Source organism: Aspergillus mulundensis, assembly GCF_003369625.1.
Source record: "Aspergillus mulundensis strain DSM 5745 chromosome Unknown scaffold_8, whole genome shotgun sequence".
NCBI lineage: Eukaryota > Fungi > Ascomycota > Eurotiomycetes > Eurotiales > Aspergillaceae > Aspergillus > Aspergillus mulundensis.
The window spans coordinates 1,781,312-1,807,916 of record NW_020797896.1 but is presented as its reverse complement, the minus strand read 5'-3'; the positions used below and the strand labels follow the sequence as shown (position 1 = coordinate 1,807,916).

The following is a 26,605-nucleotide window of genomic DNA, read 5'->3' as shown; positions in this document are numbered from 1 at the left end:
TTATTAAATAAAGTACTATACCCTTATATTAAATTTATTTTAAAAAATTACTTAAACCTAAAAAATATTATAGCAAGCAAGGCTTACTTTATATAATTTTAATAAGGTATTTAACCCCCGCGCCTAAAAAATATATTAAATATTTATTAATATTATTATAAGTATTTTTAGCTTTTTAAATTACTTTTATATTTTAATATTATAAAAGTTACCCGCGGCACTCTCCCCAGTAGTTTATAAAAAAAATTATAAAGGTATATTTAATAACCACGAATTTATTAATATTAATAATTTTTTTAATTATTTAGCTAAAAAACTTAAAAATTTAGTATTTAAAAAATATAAATTAAATACCTAATTTTTAAACCTTGCCTGGGAAAAAATAAATATTTACTTTTATTACTTATATAAGTATTAAAAAGCGCTAAACTATAGCTAGCTAAAAAATATTTATTATATTATTATTTAGTAACTTATATACTAAAACTTATTTTATTAGGCCTAGTATATTATATTAAGGCCTAATTATAAATATTAACTAATTTTATATTTATATTATATAAAGTACGCCTAGCAAGAAAACCACACCTACTTTTAACATGTAAATATTAATATTAACTAAGCGCTTTAAAATAAATAAAAAGTAAATATTATTTAGGGATTATTATTATTAAATATAAAAAATAATAATAATTATACTAAGGTTTTACTAGGCATGTATTAAAAAAATAAGGTAAAGGCATGGCTAGCACGGGTAAAAATATAAAATAATATTAATAACCTTTTTAATTTAGTTAACCGCGTGGAAAATAAAAAGTAAACTAAAAATAATACTAAATATTTTTATATAAATTAAAAAAAAACCCTTACTTATAGCTTATTATTTAAATTACATACCTACTAGTATTACATAAATTTACTAAACTAGTTATAAAAATAAGGTATATAATACTACCCTAGTATATTATTATATTAATTAATTATTAAATACTTAAAATAGTAAAAAAAGGTACCTAAAAAAAATTAATTATTATATATTATAACCTTATACCCGGCCCTACCTTTTTATTTAGTTTTTTAAATTATTACTTAAAAATTTTATAATTATTTATCTTAACTATTTAACTCCAGGGGCTGGGAGCTATTAGTAATACCTTAATAAAATATTATAAATAAAATTTAACTAAGGTGGTTAATAAAATAAAGCTAGTATTTAGCCTAAATATATTTATTAGGCGTAACTTTTTTAAGTCCTAAAAAAAGGCTATTTTTATTATTATAAATATATACATGCGGTTTTAAAAGCTTAAATAAAAGTATTTTAATAATTTTAATTATAATTATTATAAAATAATACCGCCCCCTACCCTTATTTTTACCTATATAACCATGGCTATTAAAAGAGTCCTAAATAAAGCTAAGCCACCTATTAATTATAATACTTTTTATTTTAGTAAAACTAATAAGCTTTAAAATATATTTATTAAATTACTTAATTATTACCTGTACATAATATTAATAAAAAAAAAAAAGTAAAAAAAAGGCTTAGTAAAGGCTAGCTAAGTAAAGCATAGCTAGCTATTATATTTTAAAATATTATTTTAAAAAAAAATAAAAAATATAAGTAAAAGAAAGTCTTGCTTACTAGTAAGTTTTAACCCTTTTTTAAAAAAATATAATAGGGTTATATTTTAATATTAATTTTTATAATATTTATAGCCTTACTACCTGCCTTTTATACCTAGTTTATTATTTACCTTAATATATATATATTTTTTTTTACTATTATTCCTACCTATACTACGTACTACCTAGTCTTAGGTTACTGCCACTATTTGGCTCCTTTAGCTCCCATGCTCTAGTACTGCCCCTCCATACTAGTATTAAATAGCTATTAGCTTAAAAACCATAAATAATTACTTAGTATTACTTTTAAAGCTTTCTGCGCCTATAAAATATTAGTTTTTATTTTTATATATAAAAAGGCACACGCGTTTAATTAATAATTTATTGTGAGGCGCTTTTGTATACTGCGCTGAGCTTAGGAGAACGTGAATTACCGCAATAGGAAAGTGTTGTGTATTTATAGTAGGAACTAATTGCTAATTTTTTAAGTTAGAATTTTAAGTTAAACTTAATATTTTATATATTATATAACTAACCACCACCTTGGCGCGCGGTTAAATTAATACTAAAGTTTTTTTATTAAATAGCCTTAAGCTGCTAAATTATATTATTATAATACTATGTAGTTATAATACTATAATAATAATAATAATACTTTTTTTTTAAGTAATTACGCCCTCGCGATTTATAAATTTATATTTTTTTTTTATAAAAAGTAATTTAAATTATAGATTTTATTAAGCGCTATAAAATAAGCTATTTTTAAGTTTATAAAATATTATAGTTTACGTGTAATTTATATTTAAAGTTAAGAATAAAAAATTAATTTAATTACCTTACTTTACTACTAGGTTTAAATATAGTATTACTGCCTGCAGTAGCTAGGTATAATATCTTAGTTTTAATACTAAAGCGCCCTTGCAATTTTTTTTTTTTTTTTTTTAAATTTTTTTAATACCTAAAGCAAGATGGCTTTTATAAGTATACACCTTTTTTATTATATTTTTATTACTTTTTAATTATTTAATTATATTTTTAAAGTTAAAATACCTTATATTTACTTTTTTTTATACTTTTTAAGCGCGGTATTATTTATTTTAGTAGTATTAGCCGCGTGTTAATATTATTAGGCCTGTATATTTTATTTTATTTTACACTTAGTTTTTATAATAAGACTTTAAGTTTTAAATAGCTAAATCTCCTTATTCTTACGCTTTTTTTAATATTTTTAGTAATTATTTATAATATATAGTTATTTTATTTTAGCTATTAATATATTATTATATTAGCCTTTTATTTACCTTTTTTTTACCTTACTACGTACTTGCCTTTTTAATTTAGTTAATAAGCTTTTTATATTTAATTCTCCTTATTTTTATATTTTTAAAATTATTTTTAGTAGCTAAATTAAATATAGTTTACTTTTATTATAGCCTTTATTATATCGCGTGTTTTTAACCCTATTTTATTTTTTAAAATCTTCCACGCTTGCCCTTTGCTTTATATTTTTTTTATTTTAATACTTAATATAATTTTATATTATGCTTTAAATATTATTATTAGTAGTTATCTAGCTTATTATAGTATTTTATTTTATATTTTTTTATTATAGTAGTTAAGCCTTAGTTTTAGCCTTTACTTTTTATTTTACCCTTAATATATAGGGATTATATTTCCCTGCCCATGCTTTATAATATTAATTATTAACATACCTTTTAAAATTACTTATTTTTATTATACTTGCGCCACCGCCCCCGCTATTAACTTTATTATTATTATTTTTTTTATACCTTTAGTATAACTTTTAGCCCTAGCCCTGGCTTTTTTAATACCCGCCCTAGCCCCCCTTACTTTATTATTTTTTAATTTACTTTAGGCTTGCTATTTTTAGTACGTGCTTTTTACTACTTAAAAAATTAATTATTATTTTTATGCGTGGGTAATAACCTAGTATTTTAAATATATTAAGCCCGCGGGTAAAAAATATAATTATTATAAAAATAGCCACAGGACCCTGGTAAAGTATATTATATTTAATATAATTATAATTTAGCTAGAACTACTCCGGGTCCTAGGCCTATATAATATTATATATATTAATAATAATAATTTATAAAAAAATATAAATATTATAATACTAAAAAAAGCTTATAATACTTTTTTTATAGCTATTTAGGCCACCGCGACTACAAGTATAGTTATTTTTTTTATTAATTTAGTTATACTAATATTTAGTTTAAAATTCTTTTTAGCTAGTGCCCGTGTGGTTTATAATAATATTATTACTTATAAGTTATAATTATACTTTACTAATATTATTTATATTAATACTACATGTAGTTTTTATTCATGTTTTTAGGCTATTTACTATTGCTATTTTAATAGCTACCTTTACCCTTTATACTAGCATGGCTTTAACCACTAACTATATATTTATATATTTAATTTACCCTATATTATATTACTAACTTTATTATAAACCTATATTTTTTTTAATTTAGTGTTTATTACGCTATAGCGCTATTTAGGTTTATTATTTAATTAGCTTTTATATTAGGGGTTAGTGTTAGTGCCCTGCTAGGTATTATTTTTATATTAGGTATTTAGGGTTTTACGCGCTGTGCCGCCTAGGTACTTATTTAAGTTTTATTTTTTTATTTTATTTTATTTTTTATTTTATTTTTTTTTTTTTACTAAAGGCCCTGCGGGCGCCGCTAATTAGTAAAAATAAAATATACTTTTTTTTTTATAATTACTTGTAGCTTATAAAAAGTAAACTTTTAAGTATACTTTTTCTTTACCCTTTATAGTTTATTTTTATAAAATTACTTAAACTTATTAAGTGCTATAATTTTGGTAATATAAGCCTTTAGCTTTTATATATTATTTTTTATATTATTTTAACCCTGCCACTTTATAAGATATTATACTTTACTTTTATATTTATAAATATTAAGAATTTTTTTAATAAAGTATTTTTTCTTGCTATTTACTAGTATAAAACTAATATTTAGCGCTTAGGATAGGTTACCTTAATAAGGTTTTAAAAATATAATATAAAAAATATTATGCAACTAGCATATATTTAGTAAAAGTAATAATTTATATAATTACCTTTTTTATTTTATAATTATTAAAAATAAGTTAATAAATATCTTACTTAACTTATGGTTTAGCCTCGCGAACTTAATATTTTTTATATAAAGTATAATATAGTTATTAACTTTAAAGCTTATTTTTTTACGCTTTTTATTATACTATATAGCTATTATTTTTTTTAATTTTTATAATTACTTTTCTAGCTTTACGTGGATTTTTTTAAATTTTATAACTTTTTAAAGTTTAATATTTAACGCGTGCTTGGGTCCCTTAATATTAATATATATAATAGCTTTTAGGTTTATAAGGGCCTTAGTAAGTATATAGCCTATAAATTATTTATATATATTATTATTTATAAATTATGCTATTTTAATTTAGTATGGTTAATTATTTTAGTGCTAGTTAATATAGGCGTAAAAATAGTACTTAAAAACTTGGTTTTACCTTTTAGTTTAGCTATTTATTTATAGGTAATATATAGTAAATAATTTTTATTTTACGCCCAGGCAGTGGCTTAATATGGCCTAAAATATATTAATAAAAAAACTTTTATAATTATTAACCATGTTTTTTAGTATATTAATAAAGTAAAAAATATTATTTATAAGGGAATTTGCAAGTTATTTTATGTTAATACTTTTTAAGTAAGAAATATACTATATAAATTTAGTATATATTTTAACCACTACTAAAACAGCGTTGTACACGCGCTTATTATACTTTATAGGTAATAATTTAGTAATAAAATTTATATTAATTTATTTAGCAGGCGCTTTTAGTAAATTTAGTGGTTTTAAAAATTTATAAGGCTTATATTTATAAATTATAATTTATTAGTATTTATTATATTTTTTAACATGTTTTTTAATATATTTAATTATGTCTGGCTAATAATATTTTTATAAAATATTTATAATAATAGTATTAACACCTTGGTGTCTGCCTTAGGGTTTATTATAATTTATTTTTATAATTTTTTTATGTAGTGCCACTAACTTTAGCATATAAACTTAATTTTTAAAATATAATAAACTATTATTTACTACTTTTTAATACTTAAAATTTTTTATATATTTTAAATCCGCAAGATTACTTTTTATTTTCTTAGACTTTTTATTATAATCTTAGGCCACTTATAATAGTTTTTTAATACTTAGTTATAATTTATTTATATATTAGTTTTTATTAATTATAGCTGCTTGCATATTAATTTATAACTTAAATTTAAGGTATAATAGTATTTAATTATTTAATTACTTTTATAATTTATAAAGAATTATCCCGCCTGCAGCTCTTTTCTTCCCTTTTTTAAAAATATAATTTACTTTTTTACTTAAAGTATTTGCCAGGTTTTTTGCCCCTAAATATTACTTAATAATAAAGTTAAAAATTATAAGTTTCTTAACCTATTATACTTGCCTTCGCGTTAGGTTTTTAGTTATTATAAATTATTATAAATTATTATAATTTATAAGTACCTTAATAAAAAACTTATTACCTTTAAAATAATATTTTTAAACTTAAAAGTATTTTATAATTATAAGTATTTTAAAGTTATGGGTTTTATAATAGGTTTTTATATTTTTTAACTTATAAAACTAAAAGGTAACTAGGTGCTACTATATATTTTTTACTAGCTAAAATAATATTTTAGTAATAGCGTACCCTAAGGCGTTGGTTTATAACTATGTATATAATTTTAAATTAAAGTATTTTAATAAGGGCTATTTCGTGAACCTAAGGTATAGTATATTAAATATTTTTAATACTTTTTTTTTAATAAATATTTTGCAACCGCGTTAATTTTTATAAGGTTAAATAGTACTACCATAACTTAGTTATAGTTTTTAATAAATTTTTAGTAAAAGCCATAAAATCTTAAAAAAAATATTACTTTTTTTATATTTTTTAGTATTAGCCACTTTATAATAGTCTAGACCCTTTTTAATTTTATTTTAATTTTATTAATAGTTATAATAAAGCCCAAGAAGTTAATCTTCTTAATATAAAATAAGTATTTACTAATTTTTATATACAGCTTAAAATCACGTAGTCTTTTAAAAACTATTTACATATATTATTTATATTTTTTTTTATTTTTTAAAAAAATAATAATATTATTTAAGTAAGTAATATAAATTATATTAATTAGCCTAGCTAGGGCGCGGTTTATATAAAATTAAAATATTACTAGTATATTTACTAGTTTAAAGGGCATAACTTAGTATTTATAAAGCTTAAAGCATGTTTTAAACACTATTTTTTACTTATTTTTTTTATAAATTTAAAGCCTATGGTATGCATTATGTAAATTAAGCTATATAAAAATCCTTCCTGTTCTTAAATAGTTAAGAGTTATATTAAGTAATAGTAAAGGGTATATATTTTTAATTATAATAATATTTAGGCCTTAGTAATTAATATAAAGGCGTAGGCTACTATTTTTTTTTAATATAAATAGTACTAGAGCTCCCGCAGGGCTTTTTAATAAATATATTTAACTTTTTTTTAAGGCTTTTTTAATATATTTACGTAGGACCTTAAGCTTTTTTAAAAATAATAAGTAAATATACTTACTTAAAGGCTTAGCACCAGGTTATAACTTAATTATATAATTATATAAATAATAAAACATAAGAATATTTACTTTTATTTTAAAAAATATATTTATATATTCGTGGTATTATTTAAGTAGCAGGATTTTTTTAACCTTTGCCTTATTAAGGTATATTATAACATGGTTTTTTTACTTAAAAATTTATATTAAAAGTACTTTAACTTTTATAGCAATTTTTATGGCATATTCTTGTACTATTATTATATATTATAAGTATTTAAAATTATACTTTACTTTTTAACTATATATTTAATTACTAGTATGCTAATTTAAAATAAATATTATAGCTAAAAGCCACGGGAACCCTAAAATCATATTATAACTATTAATATTAATAGCTTTAAAGTTTTACTAATAATATTATATATTACACTTAAAATCTCTGGCATAAATTATAAGTATATATTTCCTGTAGGATATTACCATGTAACCATTAATTATATATACTTTATAAGCTAATTTTTTATTTTATATAAGGTAAGACTTTGCCTAGCACTAGTTTATAAAATTTACTTTTATTTTAAAGTTAATAAGGACTTTTATATATTATTATTTTTTATTTTTTTTTTTTATTTTTACCTAAATTACCCAGGCCCGTGGTATACTTTTTTATTTTACGTGAACCTTTAAAGCTTGCACCATGCAGAGCTTTAGGGTTTTATATTTTTTATATTACTTAATTTACTTAAAAATTACTATTATAAAGGCGCTTTTTCTTTTTAACCTCTGCCTAGTAACTAATAATATTACTTAAAGTACCTAGTATAATTATAATTTAGGTATTTACCTAGGTATAGCTTTTTTATAAATAAGTAGTTACTTAAATTATTAGGTTATTTTATACTAGTATTTACTTTTACACCTTTCTTAAAGGTAGATAACACTTTAACTTTTATTATTAATAACTTAGCATGTATTTAGTTTAGGAATTCTTATTTTTTTTTTATAATAGTTTTTTTTTATCTAGGCATGTTATTCTTAACACTAGTTAAATATAATATATAGTTTTTATAGCATTTTAGTTCTTAATATTTATAAATAAGGGATTTTTTTTATATATTTTTTAGGATTTTTTAATATAGGTGCCCTTTACGCTAGTCGTCCTTGTATTTATAAGATAAGTATTTTTTAATTTAATTTAGTAATTATATAAATTACCTAATAGTTTACCATGGTTACTATTTTATATTACCCTATTTAATAAGCAAATTATTAACAAGTATAGTTTTATTATTAATTATTTTAATTAGTATATTAAGAAATTCCTCCTAGGTAAATATAGGTTTTACCTTGCAAATATTAAACTATTTATATTAGTAGTTTTTTACTAGGAATCTAATAAACCAAGATATTTTATAATTATTATTAAAATAATAAATTAAAAAGGTTTTAAAGTATGTTTTTATATTTAATTTTTAATTATTAAATTCCTTAATATTATTTACTTAGTATAGTTTTATAAATAATAATTTTTTTAAAAAATCCTTTTTAAGGCGCGCAGCTGCTACTATAATTAATTTTATAATAGTTTTTTTAAAATTTACAAGGGTATTAAAGTCCATTTAGCAGGAAACTATTAGTTACTTAATAAATTAAATAAAAGTATTATATATTTATTAATTAGCTTTGGCTATTATAATTTACTAGCATGCCTTTTTAATTTAGGCATAAATTTATTAGTATTTTTTTTTTCTTTTTTTTACAATATTCTTATTTTTATAATTTTTTTTTTACTAAAATTATATTTAGTATTACCTATAATTTCTTAATAATTTTTTTATTACTTTTATTTTTATGCCCCTAAGCAGGTACTTTATATTTTAATATTTTTTATATAATTTAATTTTTATTTATAAGAGTGCCCTTAGGTTCCTTTAGTTAAAAGTTTATAAATTTTTTTTTAGGCATGTTAATTAGTTATTAAGTTAGGGTTTATAATTATTTTTTTAAAATTTTATTTACTAGCCCCTGGGATTAAGTTTACTACTTAATTATTATATAAAATAAGTTTTTTTTTAAAAAAAAAAGTAATTAAAACTATAAGGTATTTTTATATATTATACTAAGCTTAGGAAAATATAAATTATTATAATAAAAAAGTATTATATATTTATAATAAAAACTAATTACTAATTTTTTAAGTTAAAGTTTTAAGTTAAACTTAGTATTTTATATATTACATAACTAACCGCCGCCTTGGCGCGCGGTTAAATCAGCGCCAAAGTTCCTTTATTAGGTGGCCTCAGGCCGCTGGATTGCGTCATTGCAACACTGCGCAGTTGCAACACCATAGTGGTGATAACATTTATAAAGGGTATTAATAATTATAAAAGGGGGTTAGTAATCGCGGTTAGTTTATAAGTAGTGGTATTATTAATTATTAGTCTTTTTTTAGGCTTTGCAAAAGTTATTTTTTATTTTTTGTTTATTTTTAAGAACCAGGTTTTATTTTTTTTATTATATACTTCTTATATACTTATAAGTGCCTTAGCCCGTAAACTAGTTTTTTTATTATCTTATTATATTTTAATTATTTTATATAAAATTATTTAGGGTTTTTTATCCCTAGCCCTAATATTACCTTTATATAATACTTAACTTAATTTTTATTTATAAATCTTGCTTTATATTACTTATAAATATTTACTTTTTTTATTTTTTTATATTTATAAAGCATAAATATATAAAAAATATTATATATATAAAAATCTAGTAATAAAGCCAGGTAATAAGTATTTTATTTTATTTACTTAATTATTTTATATAAACTAGCTTATAGCTAGTCTAGCTTTTAGTTTACTTTTATTTATAATTAATTAATATTACTAACCTAAATATAATTACCTTTTATAAAGGTTTTTTTTACCTTTTTTTATTAAAGTATTTTACCTATATTACTTAGGTATTTTTAATACCTTTTTATATAATATTTTAAATTTTTTATAAATACTTTACCTAATTTAATACCTTATAAAATATTTTATTTTTTAGTTTTAAGTTAAGTGCTATAACTTTAGGATTTATTTTATATATTATATAAAATAATATATTATAAATAAATGCCTGCCATAAATTATTATAAGTAAATTTTATAAAAAATAAATAATTAACCTAATTATTTTATAAAAAGTTAATATATTCTTGTAAAAACTATTTTAAAATATTATTTAAGTATTTTATTTAACTATTTATTTACAGGTAGTATATAGTACTTATTAAGTACTTAACTAAAATATTATATATAAAGTTTAACTAAAACCCCTTTATAAATATGTTTTTATAATTTATTATAGAATTTATAGGTATTTTATATAAATAAAATACCTTATAAATTACTAGGTAAGCTAGCTCGTGACCCTTAATTAACTTTTTAATTAAAATAAAATAAGTTATTTTACTTATTTTATTTATAATTATTAATATAATATTATACACCTCCCGCGAGCTATTTAAGTTCTTAATCTTAATATTTATAAGTAAATTTATAATAAAGTTTATGCTAATTTATTTTTAAGGCTTTATAAATACTAGTAAAAGCTAAAATAGGCCTTATTACTTACCATGTAATATTTATAATTTTTAATAAATTTTATATATCTTATAATATTTTTTTTATAAAATTTTATATTTTTAGTTAAAAAAATCTTTATTAAACTAATTTTAATATTTTTTTATAAAATACCTTGTAAACAGGTTATTATATAGCTTTACTAAAATTTTTATTTATAACTAGTAATAGTTAGGGATATATAACTATAAAAAATTATATAAAAGGCTATTATTTACATGTTATTACCTTTATAATTATAAGGTACTTTTTTATATACTAAAATTTTTTAGCTTAAATTTATACTTATAAATAATATTTATAACTTTTTTTATAAAGGGGTCTTGCTTTAAAAGCACTAGTAAGTTTTTTATAATTTTTTATAAAAAATTTATATAAAATAAACTTTTTTTTATAAAGTTTCTTTACCTTTTTATAAGACACCTTTATTTTAAATAAAGTATTATAGTTTATAATTTTAATAGCTACTAACTATACATGGCTTAACTATTTATTACCTACTTTAACTTAGTAACTTTTTTTTATTTCTTTATTTTTAATAATAGTAATAATAAATTCTTTACTTATGGTTTTAAATAATAAATTTTTAATTAGGTTTTTTTATATAACTTGCATGCTAGTACTTTTTATACTTATAAATTTATTATTATAGGCACCTTGCATGTTTATAATACCTAATTATTAAAGTAGCTTTTTTTTACTTACTTTACATAATTTTTTTAATTTTTTTTATATTAACTATTTTATATATAGTTAATTTTTTATAAGGGTTTATTTATAGGGTTTAATTTACCTATATAATAGGTAATTTAAAACTAAAACTTAGCTAAACACTAGGCTTAATAAATTTATATTTATAAAAGTATTATTATAAATAACTAAAATATTACTAGCGCCTTATAATTTATAATTACCTTAACCTTTTATAATATACTTTAAAAATAGTATTTCTATTTATAAAAAAATTTATAATAGCTAGAAGCTCTTGCTTGCTAGTAGTATAATTATATTTTATTAAAGTAAATTTTTATAAAAAAAAAAGCTATAAGCTTTTATATTTTTTTTAAAATATAACTAGGTTAATATACTATAAAAATTATTTTTAAAGGTATTTATTTTTACTTGCGTGGCTAACTTTTTTATAAAATAGTTTAAGTATACTATTTTTTTAAACTTTTTTTTTAAAAAGTTTACTACTTTACAAGCTTTTAATATTATAATTAATATTTTATTCTCAGCTATTCTTGCGGGATTATTTTTTAATTTTTTAAAAAAATTTATAAAAATTACTGTTATTACCGCGTAGGCATAAATAAACTTATAATATTAATTAATAAAGCCTAAAAATATAAAAATATTATACACTATTTTTAATATTAGCTATTCCTAAATTATAAACACATGTAATTTTTTTATTTTAACTTTATTGAAAATAATAATATACCCCAGGAAGTTAATTCTTTATATTATAAATATATACTTACTTTACTTATAATATAAGCCTATTTTATAAAGCCTTTTTAATACTTTATAAATATATTTTTTATAACTTTTTATATCCTGCAAGAATATAATAATATTATTAATATATATTATAATTATAATATTTAATAAATTATAAAATACTTAGTTTATAAAGCCCTGGAACATCACGGGTATATTAATAAGTTTAAATAATATTATTAAGTATTTAAATAGCCTGTACTTTATATAAAATACTATTTTTATTTATTTTTAGCTATAATATAAATATAATTATATATATTATAAAAATTTAATTATATATAAATCTTAGCACTACTTAGCCTTATAATTATTTTATTAATTAAAAGCAAGAAATATTAATTTTTTATAAATATAGTATTTAGCCCGCGGAAGTCTATATATATATAAACTTTATTATTTTTTTAAGTATATATAATAAAGGCGCCCCCGCGGAAAACTTTAATAAATAAATTTAATTTTTTATAAGTATTATTTATATATATTTATAAGTAACTACTATCTCCTGCGGGGAGTAATAATATAAAGGTTTAAATAATAATTTTTTATTATTTTTAACCTTAATTTTTAAGTTAACCTTTTTATAGTAAGGTGGGAGTTATTATAACTTTTTTTTAAAAAATACCCTTATAAAATCCTAGTATTAGTTAGGTAATTTCTTGCCTAATATAATTTATTTAACTTTTATTATATTAATTTAAAAATTTTTAATTTACTTTTTATGCACACCTTTAGCAAACTTTTTTATAAAAACCCCCTTTATATAATAATTTTATTTTATAAAAATTAATTTTTTTATAACCTAAATTATTTATAAATTATAAATCTTTAATTATAATATATTTAATATTACTTATTTTATATTTAATAATACTACCACAAGCACCTGGAACTTTTTTTAAATTTTATATAAATTTTAAAGGTATATATTTACTTTTATAATATCTTTATTTTATATATGCCTGTTATTAATAACTTATATAAAAATTTAGTATAGTAAAATCTTTTATTTTACTTATTTTATAAAAAGTAAAAAAACTATATTTATAATACTTTTATAATTTATAAGGGCCTTATAATTTATAGCTATTTTATTAGGTAATATAATTTTTATAAATAAAAATAATTATTTTATAATAACCTAATTTATATTTAACTAAAATTATTTACTAGTAATAGCTATTACTACTACAAGGTTTTTATATTACTTTTTATTTTTTACCTTTTTTACCTTTTTTATAAGCTTTCGGTATTTTAGCTTAATATACCTAACCTTTTTATAATAATAATATTAAGGCTTTTATTTTTATTTTTTATTTTTTCGCGAAGGCGGGCTTTTTTATTTTATAATTACTTATTTTTTATAAAAACCCCTTATACTTATTTTATAAAAAATTAATTTTTATAAACTTTAAATTAGTGCTTAGTGTACCTTATAAAAAGAAAGATTTAGTTAAAGTTTAATAACTAAAAAAACTAGTTTTATAAGTATTTTTAAAAAATATAGCTATTTATAAACCTTTTACTTTATTATAAATAAATAAGATTTAAAAAATATTTATAAAAAAATTATATTTATTTTACCCCCTTAATTATTTAGTTTTAATTATTACTTTTTTTATTATTATAGGTATGTATACTTTAACTTTTTTTTATTAAAAGTTATATATAATACCTTACTTTATATTATATATAATTAATTTACAGGGTTTTTTAGTTACTTAAAAAAAATTATAAAGGGTATTTTAGGTTAAATATTTTAGGATTTTTATTTTTATAACTTATTATTTTTATAAAACTAAATTTAAATAAAGTATTATAAACTTTAATACCTTTTTTTATAAAAAGCTATTTATTTTTTTAAATATATTTACTTTTTTTATAAAGGCGTAGTAATTACTATAAGTAATAATTTTATATTACTTTTTTTACTAAGCAGCTATAAAATAAGTAATTTTTTTATAAAAAAAAAATAAAACTATTTATAAAACTTATTAATAAATTACTTTTTTAAAAGCTTTTTATAAATTTTATAAATAAATTATTTTATTTTTTTAACTTTTTTAATTTACATGGCTTGCAGGTGTAGCTTATTTAGGTTAAGTTTTTTAAATAAATAAGTATTTTTTTAATTACCCGCGAATAATCCCGGCTATTATTTTTTTTTATAAAAATATATTAAAGTTTAGATTACTATTTTTTAAATTTTTTTTATAACTATAAATAAGTTTACTTGTAAAAAATAAATAAGTTTTTTTTAAATAATTTTATAAAAGGTTACTTTTAATTATTATAAAAATACTTAAGTAACTTATAGTATCAGTATAGGTTACCCTTAATAAACTAAATATATTAATAAGTATTAAAATTATAAGGTTTTTAGCTTTAAAAATTATAAATAATATAATAAAATATAATATACTTAAAAAAAGGTTTATAAATAATAATTTTTAAAAAAATAAAAATATTAAAATTAATACTAAGATTTAAATCTCTAGCCTTGCGGAGGCTAAATATTTTTAGTATATATTAAGTTAGCACCTAAAGGCTAACTTAACTATTTGCAAGCAAAGCTATCCGCGGATATTTTTAAATCTTATAAAAGGGCTATATACAGTACAATAGGCCTTATAATATGCCAAAGGTTCTCTTTAATAATAATAAGCCTAGCTTTAAAAAATATTATAAAAAAATCTGTCCCTATACCCTATTTCAAAATAGTTCAACTAAATGATTAAGAGGAATACTTATTTAAAGGGTTTAGATGATTATATTACATGTAAAATATATATTGTTAATATAGTTATAAATATTTATATAAGTATTTAAGGTGGTAACTTAATCTAGTAACTTAATTTAGTGAAAATATTAAATTAAAAAACCTTATAAAACTTATTCGTAAGCCGCCTTAAATTTTCAATATTTAAATACTTGCTGCAGCTCAGCCAATGGACAAGCAGGTAGGCCCCTAATGAAAGAGATCAGGATGTATCTTCTGAGTAGCCATTATTTTGAGTTATTTGTGAGGTGTAAGCAGCACATGGAAATGGCTTAAAGGTGTATGTGGATAACAAGGCATTGCGCAACGTCCCTCACGAACCAATCCGTGCGACCAGTAAGGTAGATGAAGTCGGCAATCAGGGTGGACAATCGATAGTTGCGAAGAGTGGAGAGGTAGGCACATCCACATTAGAGGAACAGATGATAATAGACAAACCATATCGCAGTGGTATTATCGCACCGGTGCCCCATTTTCTCCATGAATAGATATCTGGGCCGCATCTGATAGGCTGGCGTGTCCGGCGTGTCCGGCGTGTCTGGCGTGTCTGGCGTGGTGTCTGATGTGCCTGGTGTGCTTGGCGTGTTCAGCGTGTTCAGCGTGTTCCAGTGTGGCGAGTGACGTCTTTCCCCACAAACACATCAAGAGCTGCAGATAATCACTATTTTCTATGTTGTACTTTGGTGGCATCCTGTTGGAGGGCGTAAATAGCGTATCTAACCCTCTATATTGTATCAGTTCCTCTTTTTCTAGGGAGAGCTTATAACCTTTGATTTTCCCACCAGCAGTGTTCTCGCAATCCAAGAGGAAAATCAACCAGGGCTTCACAACTTGAATTGCATCCCCAACATGGCTAACTCTACCTTCAAACAATATTACCTGCCTGAGAAGAAGGGTTTCGACAGTCTAGTTCTGCGTGAAGTGCCGAAGACTTCCCCAAAATTCGGCCAAATCCTGGTGCGAATCAAGGCCGTCTCACTGAACTGGAGAGATGGAATCATTGCCATAGGAACCTATCCGTTCCCAGGGCCAGATGCTCTTGTCCCCGGGAGTGATGGAGCAGGTATGAGAAAATGCATTTTCCCTTTGATGGCCGGGTAGATCACCATATGTGCTGATACCTTTCCAATAGGAATTGTTGAGGAAGTGGGAGAAGGCGTGACAGAATGGAAGGTTGGCGACCGGGTTCTCGCCAATTTCACGCAGGACCACATTGCTGGGAGGCTTAACAAGCAAAGTCTCCTCTCTCAGCTGGGTGGGGAGATCCAAGGCCTGCTCGGCGAATACTTCGTTTTTCCGAAGACCGGGGTGGTCAAGATCCCCGACTACCTGTCCTTCGAGGAGGCATCCTGCCTTCCTTGCGCCGCCCTTACGGCATGGAACGCGCTTTATGGCCTGGTGCCTATTCGCCCTGGTCAGACAGTCCTTCTCCAGGGGACTGGAGGGGTGTCTACGTTTGGATTGCAGATCGCCCATGCCGCCGGCGCAACGACGATTGTAACCTCCTCCTCAGATGAGAAGCTGTTCAAGGCCAAGTCCCTTGGTGCCACTCATCTAATCAACTACCGAAAGAATCCAGACTGGGCTGCTGAGGCCAAGAGGCTCACCGGAGGCCAAGGTGTCGACCATATCATCGAGGTGGGCGGTACTCTCACTCTACAGCAGTCATTCGATGCCATTGCACTGCATGGACTCATCCACTGCATTGGACATATCACAAACCCTGATCCCTTGGGTGCGGGCAAAGCGCTACGCGGTCCGGATGCAGCTTTCCTGGCGCTGGACCGAGTCTGCATCGTGCGGGGCGTCGTGGTCGGGTCCCGAGAGCAGCTGCAAGATATGCTCGATTGCTTCCAGGGACACTCTATTCGACCGGTGATTGACCAAGTCTTTGATTTCGAGCAAACTAGGCAGGCATATGATTATCTATGGAGCTCCAACCACACAGGAAAGGTAGTGATTCGAGTACCCTGAGATTTTGTCGAACTTCAGTGCCCGCTAGATTTTCCTCCAACGCCGGTCATATTTCGCAGTGCTTCTAATTATCATAGTCACTTGGTTAACCTGTATTTTGTGACTTTGAGAAATAGTTCAACTAGTTCGTATTAAGTTCTCAGACTGGTGACGAGGGACGTTGAAGTTAAAGGGTCTGACGGTCAATTGTTAATCCGCACTCCGTGGAGCCGACCATCGGCCTGTCGGATCAAGAGACTGAGACTGACACCTTCATCGCCTGTTAAAAGGCCGAATGCATTTAGTCATCCACAGCCTGTGAAATGATGAGTACCAGGATCATGACTACCGACAACTCGCCCAGAGCCAAAAGAAGAAAGGGTTCAAAGCATGACCGGACTGGATGCCTGACATGCCGCTACAGGTAGGCTCCGTTTGTTCCCCCCGCTCACCCCCGCTCTACCCCCATGACCCATTATCTACGAGGCTCATATCATGCTAGGCACAAAAAATGCGTGGAAAACACATTTCCCAATTGTGGAGCTTGTATCCGGCTCAATCTAGAGTGCCTCAGAGAGTCAAAACGACAGGTTGTACCGATTACGCAGACCCGTGCTGTCAAGACGAGGACGGAGGTTGCGGTGAGCCTTGTATCTACAGCTCCGACACTCAATTCCTTCCACGACTACCATCCTGGAACTACTCTAGGTAGTGAAAGATGCTCAACGCGGCAATACGCCATGAAATACTACGTCAACGTAATGACCCAACTCTTGACAGTCAGTTACCAGCACAACTCTTTTCTCTCTGGTAAGCCTGCCCCGACAACCGGCCACTGGTCACTCCAGACTAACAAATCTCTTGACAGAATTTGTTCCAATGGCCGTAGACTCACCGGCCCTTTCTGGTGCCTTAGTTTCGTGGGCATCGGGGCACCTATCTACAGTGGATAATCGCTACAAAATTACCGCACTTGAAGCTCGGTCTACTGCCTTAAGCCGATTAGCTGAGGCTATATCGCGTGGCTCGGACAATATATCCGTCCAGGAGACCAATGCTGCCACCTGTCTCGTTTTGCTGATATCAGAAGTTTGCCTTGGGAACCATGCCGGATGGTACGATCACCTTATTGGAGCAAAGAATATCATAAGCTCTGCGAAATTCCTAGCCAATACAGGCGATGAGATGCTGCTTGGGCCCAATGCGCTCAAGGGGAGTGTGGAAGGCCGGTGGATTCTTCGAAATTTTGCATACCACGACATCCTAGGTAGCGTCACACTCGGCACGAAACCTCTGCTTAGAGCTGATTACCTCCATGATATTACGGGTGTTATCGACACATATCTTGGCATTGGCTCTGGGATCTTGATATTGATCGCGGAGATCAGTTATCTTGACCCTAAAAGTAAGAGCGACACATATACCTTGCCTCAAAACAAGAAAATGAGCTCGAAATGCTCAGAGATCGAACAGAGGCTCAAAGCCTGGCAGTGCCATTCTGACGCAACCTCCGCCCTCGTAGCGCTAGGATATGCGTACCGGAGTGCAGCCCTGATTTATCTTTATCGGCGGATGCGTAGCTTTATTCGGCTTGGTAGTGAATATTCTTCACCTACCCATCGAAATGAGCTACTTGGCGTCCTAGCTTCCAAGATATCATTGGAAACCACCGCTACTCTGAACCACATAGCCGAAATACCGTCGACCGAAATAGTTGAATCAGCCCTGCTATTCCCTCTCTTCTTGGCAGGCGGCGAGGCGACAAAGACCATGGAGATAAACTTGATACGCCAGCGACTATACCTGATGCTCGAGAAACGACATTTCCAAAATATCTCGCGAGCCTTGGCAATCCTCGAGGAAGTCTGGGACCGCCGCATGGCGCGGCTTACGCTGGAGAGCGATGATGCTGACTGGCAAGAGATTCTTGCCGGTCAAGGCTGTCAACTTCTCTTAACATGAGTAAGCTCTGCTCCGATTGGTCTTCTGGTGAATATTTTTTTTCATAGTAGGGGGTTCCCTCCCCCTATGGTCTCGCGGCGTTGATCGTGGTAGGGACTTCCCAGGTTTCTCACTAGCATTATCCTGAGGGAATCTCCGTGCGAAATCATAGAGCCAAAAACAGCCACAAAAGGAAGGTCTTGGCGTGGGCTGGATGGTTGGCTCAACTTGGTCCCCGAAAGCCGGTCATTGTATGTATGCGTGGGTTTATACAATGGTCACAAGTGCGTCAGCAGTTGGGGATTCCCAATAGGTTATAGAGAACAGCAATGGCCAGGCAGCGTAAGGTGACAGATGCAACAAGGGGGAAAGATTGTTGTCAGCTTCGGGTGGTTGATATATATATTGTGGCGTAGCCAAGTAGCACCCTTGGATGGTTTGGCTTGATTGTGCCCTTCTCGGGTAATTTCTCGAACAGCTCACTTGCGAGTCCATGGTCATCAACTGAATCCTCCATGTGCACGCAAAGATAAGTCAATTAGGGCTGCCATGAGGGGCGGGGGAGTGAGAAAGCAGGACATAGAGGCCACAACCTCGCCTAGAACGTCGCACCCGAGAACAGCGATCGAAGGATTGGACTGAGCGACTAGCAACTGCAATAAACAGTCCAGAAGAGACCAAGGGCATACCGCCAGTCGGATTCTGGGCAGCATGCGATATTTGAACGAGGACTTGGTTTGCTGCGGGGCGGGGAATGGCGATAGCCTCTTTGGAGAGGGTGGGCGACTTCCCCTCTACCACTCGCACAACTAGGCCTATTTTAGAGCCAGAGGTCATTCTGTACATGCTAAAGGCAGTACTATGTGTGGGAAGGCACTAAATCTAGAGAGAAGGAGGAGCCCAGGACTCGGAACTGCGAGGGGTTGATGAGCTGAGCCTTGGCGGGAAGCAGGACAAAAAGGCGAAAAAGACAAGTGATCTCCCCCAAGCCGGAATCGAGCCAGCGACCTTCTGATTGACAATTTCCATTACAGTCAGACGTGATAAACCAACTACACCATCGGGGGTCTTGTATGCTATCTGGATTAGCATTCTACTTTATATACCTAACAACTTTGCCAATCGCACAAACCATGCGACGATGTGCTGAAATCATTTCGTCTGTTTTGACAATATCAGCCTAAACCAAAATTCTCGGCCAGTACGGATAGTCACCATGGTTCCATCTTAAGAACCTGGGTTGACTTTCATCAGCGTATCTCTGCATGATGCGTCCACACTTCGTTACTGCGGCATTGGACCAGGCCACCACCGGTATCGGAAGACTTGAATGCGATGATTTCTCTTCCATTTTGTCCGAGGTTACCAATACCACTGAGACTATGGACAACTCTCTAGTCCAAGTCCCCATCCTTAATCTGCAGCCACTCCAATTCCGTCCAATCCTCGCTCCCAGAGTCCTTGGTATCAGCGCTCGCCAAAGCCTCGCCATTCTCATCCTGATGCACAGCGCGAGCCTGGGCCGGCCGATATGGCTCGTCGAACAGCGGGATTGACTCGACGTTGAGCTGGAAATCCTCTGAGTCACTCTCATCCTCATCCTCAGACTCATCGTCTTCATCGTCTTCATCCTCGCTCTCCTCGTCCTCCGGCCATCCATTCCGCTGATCTTCCCTCGCCTTCACAAGTATCTCATCCGCAAAGTCGAGCGTGCTCGGTGCGAAATGCGACAGAGAGCGATCAACCAGACTCCATTGCGCCCCGCTCTTCATCAAGAGCTCGACGATATGATCGTTCCCCCATAGAGCAGCCGCATGGAGGGCATTTCTGCAAAAGCCGGCGGTGACATTTACGTCTGCGCCTCGCTCAAGGAGGAGCTGGACCAGGTCATAGTCCCCGGAAACGCACGCTGCTTGGAGGGCAGTCCCATACTTTCCACCCTTGGCGTTAATGTCCGCTCCATATCGAAGTAGCAGGAGGATCATTGGACTGGACTCCGAGCCCTTGGCTGCAGCCGCCTGCAATGGATACCCGTACACGCCCCCTCGGGCATTCACATCAGCGCCTTGTTTCAGGAGAAGCTCGACGGTAAAGAGATTGCAACTTAAGACGGACGCCATGAGGGCAGAGCCATGCTTCCCGCCCTTCTTGTGTATGTCTGCGCCGCGGTTGAGTAGGAATCGGACTATGACACCCCATCTACTGATTGCCGCGGCCTGCAGAACGTCTCCATACCGCCCTTTGGCTTTCGGGTCAATTTCAGCACCATGTCTCAACAGATAACGGACCATCTGGACCCGACCCAGGCTGCAAGCAAATTCCAAAGGCGACCCAAGACGTGAGTTGGCCGCATTGACATTGGCTCCCCTCTCGACCAGCAGTTTGAGTATGTCCATACTATCCCCTTCTATTGCTCCATGGACGGCAGTCGGGTAGTAATCGTTTCCTTCGAGGTTGACGCCTGCGTCGTAATGGTCCAGTAGGAACTTAGCAATCTCGAGCTCGCCCATGGAAGCGGCTGCAATTAACGGTGTTCCTCTAACCCCACTGCGAGCGTTCGCGTCCGCTCCAGCTTCAAGCAGAATAAACCAGGCATCGTCGCCTCTGTGGATGATACAGGATTGGAGCGCAGACCCGAACTCTCCTACGGGTAGATTTGGATCTGCCCCGTGGCGCCGAATACAAGCATCGACCAACGTTTCGCAGGATCCCCTGACAGCAGATCCTAGGGGTGTTCCGAACTCTCCACCCTTGAGGGTATGAGAAGCCCCGTGACTGTACAAAAGGTCGAGAACCTCATAGTACCCGTTTTTATAAGCCGCCGCCAGCGCGGTTCCATAACGCCCACAGACAATATTCGGATCGGCGCCTCGCTCGAGCAAAAGTTGGCAAGTATCCAGATGTCCCTCGACGCACGCTGCTATTAATGCAGTCCCGTACATCCCTCCTTGGGCGTTGATATCCGCCCCAGCCTCGATCAAGGCCAGCACAATCTCATCACATCCTTTATTCGACGCAGCGTGGAGTGCATAGTAGAAGGATTCGCCTCCGGCCACATTGACGTCTGCCCCATGCTCGATCAAAAGCTTGACCATGTCCTCGTGGCTATTGGAAGCGGCTGCGATCAGCGCGTTCCCCCTCTCTCCGACACCGGAAATATTGACATCGGCGCCGGCCTCGAGTAGAGCTTTCGCTGCTTCGATGGCGCCCTGGAAAGCTGCAGCTTGTAGACTCGTTCCGTACAGGCCGCCTATCTCGTTGACATCACTCCCTGCGTCAATCAAGATCTGCACGACATCCTGATGATCTTCGAAGCTGGCGACTTGAAGGGCAGACTTGAACCTGGAGTCCTCGACGTCATCTGAGAGGTTTGCGCCCAGGCCAATCAGTTTTCTCACCATGTCCTCGCTGCCATTCATTGCCGCAACCTGCAGCGCCGTGACGATGCCGTTGTCATCCTCTTTATCTGTTGATTCAATGGCGAGATTGACGTCGGCGCCATGATCGACCAGCAAGTCCACAATCCGCTCATCTTCACCTATGACGGCAAGCTGCAAGGGAGTATAAAACCACTCATTTGTCACATTGACCTCCGCACCACGATCAATGAGGTCGGAACAGAGATCATAGTCTTTTTTGAAAACTGCAGCCCCAAGAGGACAGCCACCGCCATCAGCCCCGCCATCTACAGTGGCGCTGACATCTGCATCTGCATCCAACAAGATGCTCACGACTTCGGAATAGTCTTTGTCGCTAAATATGGCGGCTATCAGGGCACATCCGTATTCGCCGTTGTTCTCGTAGTTGACGTCCGCTCCAAGATCCAGGAGACTTTGTACTGTTTCGGCGTGCGATTTCACTGCGGCAGCCTCTAGTGCGGTGCACTTAGGGTATGTTGCCATGGTACTGACGCCGTCTATATCGGCTCCCATCTCCACAAGCACTTCGACCACTGGCGTGTATCCCTTACGGGCAGCCACCATGAGCGCGTTCGTCATTTCGTCGGTATCACCAGATGTGACTCCCAAATCAAAGAGAAGTTGGACGGTCTCCGTGTGTCCACTCTGAGCAGCAGATATCAACGCAGTTCCTCGGTCACCAGCTGGCGCGTTGACGTCCACGCCAGCTTCCGCCAGAATCCGTATCACGTCGTTATATCCGGCGGCGGCGGCGACCTGAATGCTATTGCCATAGTGCTCGTCGAAGAAGTCCACGTTTGCTCCTGCTGCAAGAAGACGCTCGACAATCTCAATGTTCCCCGAGGCACTGGCCGCATTCAGAGCATTGCGGTGCCGGCCTCCCTTTGCATTCACGTCGGCCCCAAGATCCAGAAGAAGCTCGACTGCGTCCAGCCGCTCGGCGATACACGCGGCATACAAACTGTCCGATCCTTTGTCGTTTTCATCGTTGACCTTGGCACCACGTGCAACAAGAGAACGGATCAAGTCAAGCATACCCATCGATGCTGCAGCCATTAAAGGACATCCATGGCGTCCACCGAGGGCATTGAGATCCGCTCCCTTGTCGATCAGCAGGTCGACTATTGGCATATTCTTGCCCACAATCGCGGATGTAAGTGGATATCCATACCATCCACCGCGTTTATTCACATTTGCCCCGTGATCGAGAAGGAGCTGTACGGTTCGCATGTGGGATTTCTCGGCCGCAGCTGCAAGGGGCGACCCGTATCTCTGGCTCGTGACATTTTTGTCGGCACCGTATTCAAGGAGCGTTGCAATGACCTGGTGACGGCCTTCGAGGGCAGCAACTTGCAGAGGCGTCCCTTGTTTACCACCTGCTGCGTTGGGGTTTACCTGTTGCTGCAAGAGCAACTTAGCCACATGTTCATGGCCGTTAGACGCAGCAACATAGAGACAATTCTCGAGAACCTTCGGCTCTATTGAGCTGCAATGTTCGAGAATCACTTTGACCACTTCCGAGTGTCCGGCAAATGATGCAGCCTTGATCGGTTCCACCATGTCGAGATCCGGGTCGTTTTCTAGCAGCGTCAGCACAACTTTCGGCAGTCCGAAGAGCGAGGCGAAATAGAGAGGCGACCCATCCGACCGAGGTATGGTCGGCCGTTGTCCGGACGCTTTATGCAGATGCCGATATATATGACACCACAAGCCATAGTTCTCTTTCTCATCCAACTCGAACAGCCGCATCGTCAAGTCAAATACTTGCTCGTCGCCTTCGCTGAGATGCGCATGGGCGCCCCATCCCTGGACCGCGTATTTCAAGAACTTGTACTCCTCAAAGCGCTGCAGCAGTTCATCGCCCGGCTCATCATAATTCGTGGAAAAGTCGTCATAGCACAAGTAGGTGAGACAGACGCGGGCTAGCTCTGTATGCACCTCCGCACATCCAACCCAGAAATGGGGCATCAGCTCCTGGATATGCGCTGAGACAAGGAATTCCTTCACGGTATAATGGGCTAGTGCAACATAACCATCTGGCGATATCACGACCAAGCTACCACACAGCTCGACGACATCCTCCGGGTCCGTGAAGACGGCATCAAAATCGAATGAATCCTCAGCACCGTCCGGGTCAATGCTAACGCACTCGGCCAATTCGTCCAGTGTGAGATTCCTCGTCCCGCGCACCAGCCATCGGAGCAGGCGCTGCACAGAAGGTACCTCATCAGCACGTTCAGCCTCCAGCCGCCGCAGGATCCTTATGTACGTGTCATGCAAGGTCTTGGGCAGGTCGTCCAGCGCATTTCGTAAAGCCCGGTCGTTACGCAGCTTGCACAGCTGATCGATCTGGCACTTTACCCACTGGAACATACCATGGGCTCCTTGGATGAGCGTCTCGCAAATTACCTCCTGTAGCTTCGGATCCCTCAGTTTCAGTTTCTTTGCCTTGATCTTGGCAGCCACTTCGGATCGAATATACAGCTCAATATCCCCAGCGATATCGTCGGGTTCAATCGAGGTAATCGGTAGCTCTTCATATGTTCGCGCGATATCAATCTCATAGCGACTCGTCACAAGTACCTTGGCACAATCGCACGTCTCTGCAATTTTCCTAAAAGCATATGCCACGCACTCTCTGTCCTCGGTCTCATCGAGCGCGTCGACGACTATGAACAACTGATCGAAGGAATCGGACACGAAGTGACTGAAATTGTTCAATAACTCATCGAATTCGGGGGTGTACGCAGGGTTCTCTTTGTGCTGCTGTTCGAAGAAAGTAACGAGTCGACCGAGTACTGCTTCATTCCGCGTCGCAATCATTGACAACAAGGTCGATACAATGGTCGTCGGGGATTGCTTCTGCTTATCCTTGTAGTCGCAATAGAAGTACACCAGGCCCGTGTCCTGATCCTCCTTGTGCTGACGCAGCCAGTCGATTACCGTCGATGCTAGAATTGTCTTTCCAGCGCCGGCTACACGCTGTTAGATGAGTTCACTCCCTGACGGGACAGCACTTACGGATTGCATGCAGCCAAAGAAACGAGTTATCTCTTGAGAGCCAGTCCTGGAATGGCTGCCCATCCACAAACCAAGTACCAGTGCCGGCCTGGCGCAACTTGGTCGCCGAGTTGTGATTCGCAGCAGCATTGACCGGAGACAGCCACTGATTCAGCTGGGCAACCTTCTGCTGATCAATATAATCTGTGACTCTCTTTTGTCGCGACTCCAACTTATCCCAGCGAGCGGCCTGTAGTTTGCGCTCGCCCTCTGCTTTGGCGCGTCCTTCACTAGCGAGCTCCTTCTCGGCCAGGTCCACCTCCTGCTCGATGCGTGACATTGATGTGTTGATCCGATCCATTATATCTCCAAACTGCGCCGTGAATGGCTTCCATACCACTTTCCACGCCGCGCGGAAGCTGACAGCACTCGTGCTGAACAATCTCCCTGAACTCTGGTCATTCTTCCCCTGCCGAAAGACTGCCCGGGCCTTGCTGCAGAACTCCAGGATAGCTTGGAAGATATCCACCATGGACTCGGTCAGTACGTCGTTATCGGGGTACAGCCGTGGAAAGCGACGCAGACGACCGAGATTGTACCCGATCTCTTCAAACATCTCGGACAGTCTGTCAAAGTACTCGCTGTAATCCTTTGCGATCTGCAGCACGACCTTGCAGCCACCCCATATCGGCTGCATCAGCGAGACGGAGCCCGCTATGGCATCTATCGCGCCAGAGAAGCGATCGATACCCGCGACAAATGATTGGATTCTCGGGGCGATCCGGCGAGACACGGAGGCCTTGCTGTGTTTATTGTCGGCCTCGACAAGGTCATTGATCAGTTTTTCCGATGTGTCTGTTGCCTGGAAAAGGAGCTTTTCCTCTGTGCTGAGGCGGCTGACAAACGCCTGCACCGCGTCTTTACAGTCATCTTGGATGGTGGTGCTGTACTAGGAGTCAGCCGGGTCTAGGGACCACTACCAGGGCATCAGATTCGGCGTACCTCGTAGCCTTATCCCTCATAGCGGTTACACGGGAGGACCCTGAGAGTCAAGGGACACGGTGGAAGAGCACAAAAGAGGGGTACGAGGGCGGCTG

At 32.9% G+C, this 26,605-nt stretch overlaps 3 protein-coding genes across 3 annotated transcripts; 2 read left to right on the top strand and 1 right to left on the bottom strand.

Moving 5' to 3' along the window:
• Nucleotides 1-16,044: 16,044 nt before the first annotated feature.
• DSM5745_07939 (zinc-dependent alcohol dehydrogenase family protein) lies at nt 16,045-17,169 on the top strand (the record flags this gene model as incomplete). The annotated part of the gene is made up of 2 exons (XM_026749955.1): nt 16,045-16,258; nt 16,328-17,169. The coding sequence occupies 2 exons, from the start codon at nt 16,045-16,047 to the stop codon at nt 17,167-17,169; spliced, it is 1,056 nt and encodes a 351-aa protein (XP_026601987.1).
• A 719-nt stretch (nt 17,170-17,888) lies between these two features.
• On the top strand, nt 17,889-19,110 carry DSM5745_07938 (fungal specific transcription factor domain-containing protein; the record flags this gene model as incomplete). The annotated part of the gene is made up of 2 exons (XM_026749954.1): nt 17,889-17,958; nt 18,017-19,110. 2 exons carry the CDS (start codon nt 17,889-17,891, stop codon nt 19,108-19,110), a joined length of 1,164 nt encoding a protein of 387 aa, XP_026601986.1.
• A 1,373-nt stretch (nt 19,111-20,483) lies between these two features.
• DSM5745_07937 (uncharacterized protein) lies at nt 20,484-26,530 on the bottom strand (the record flags this gene model as incomplete). Its single annotated transcript, XM_026749953.1, has 3 exons — nt 20,484-25,483; nt 25,530-26,452; nt 26,511-26,530. 3 exons carry the CDS (start codon nt 26,528-26,530, stop codon nt 20,484-20,486), a joined length of 5,943 nt encoding a protein of 1,980 aa, XP_026601985.1.
• Nucleotides 26,531-26,605: the final 75 nt, after the last annotated feature.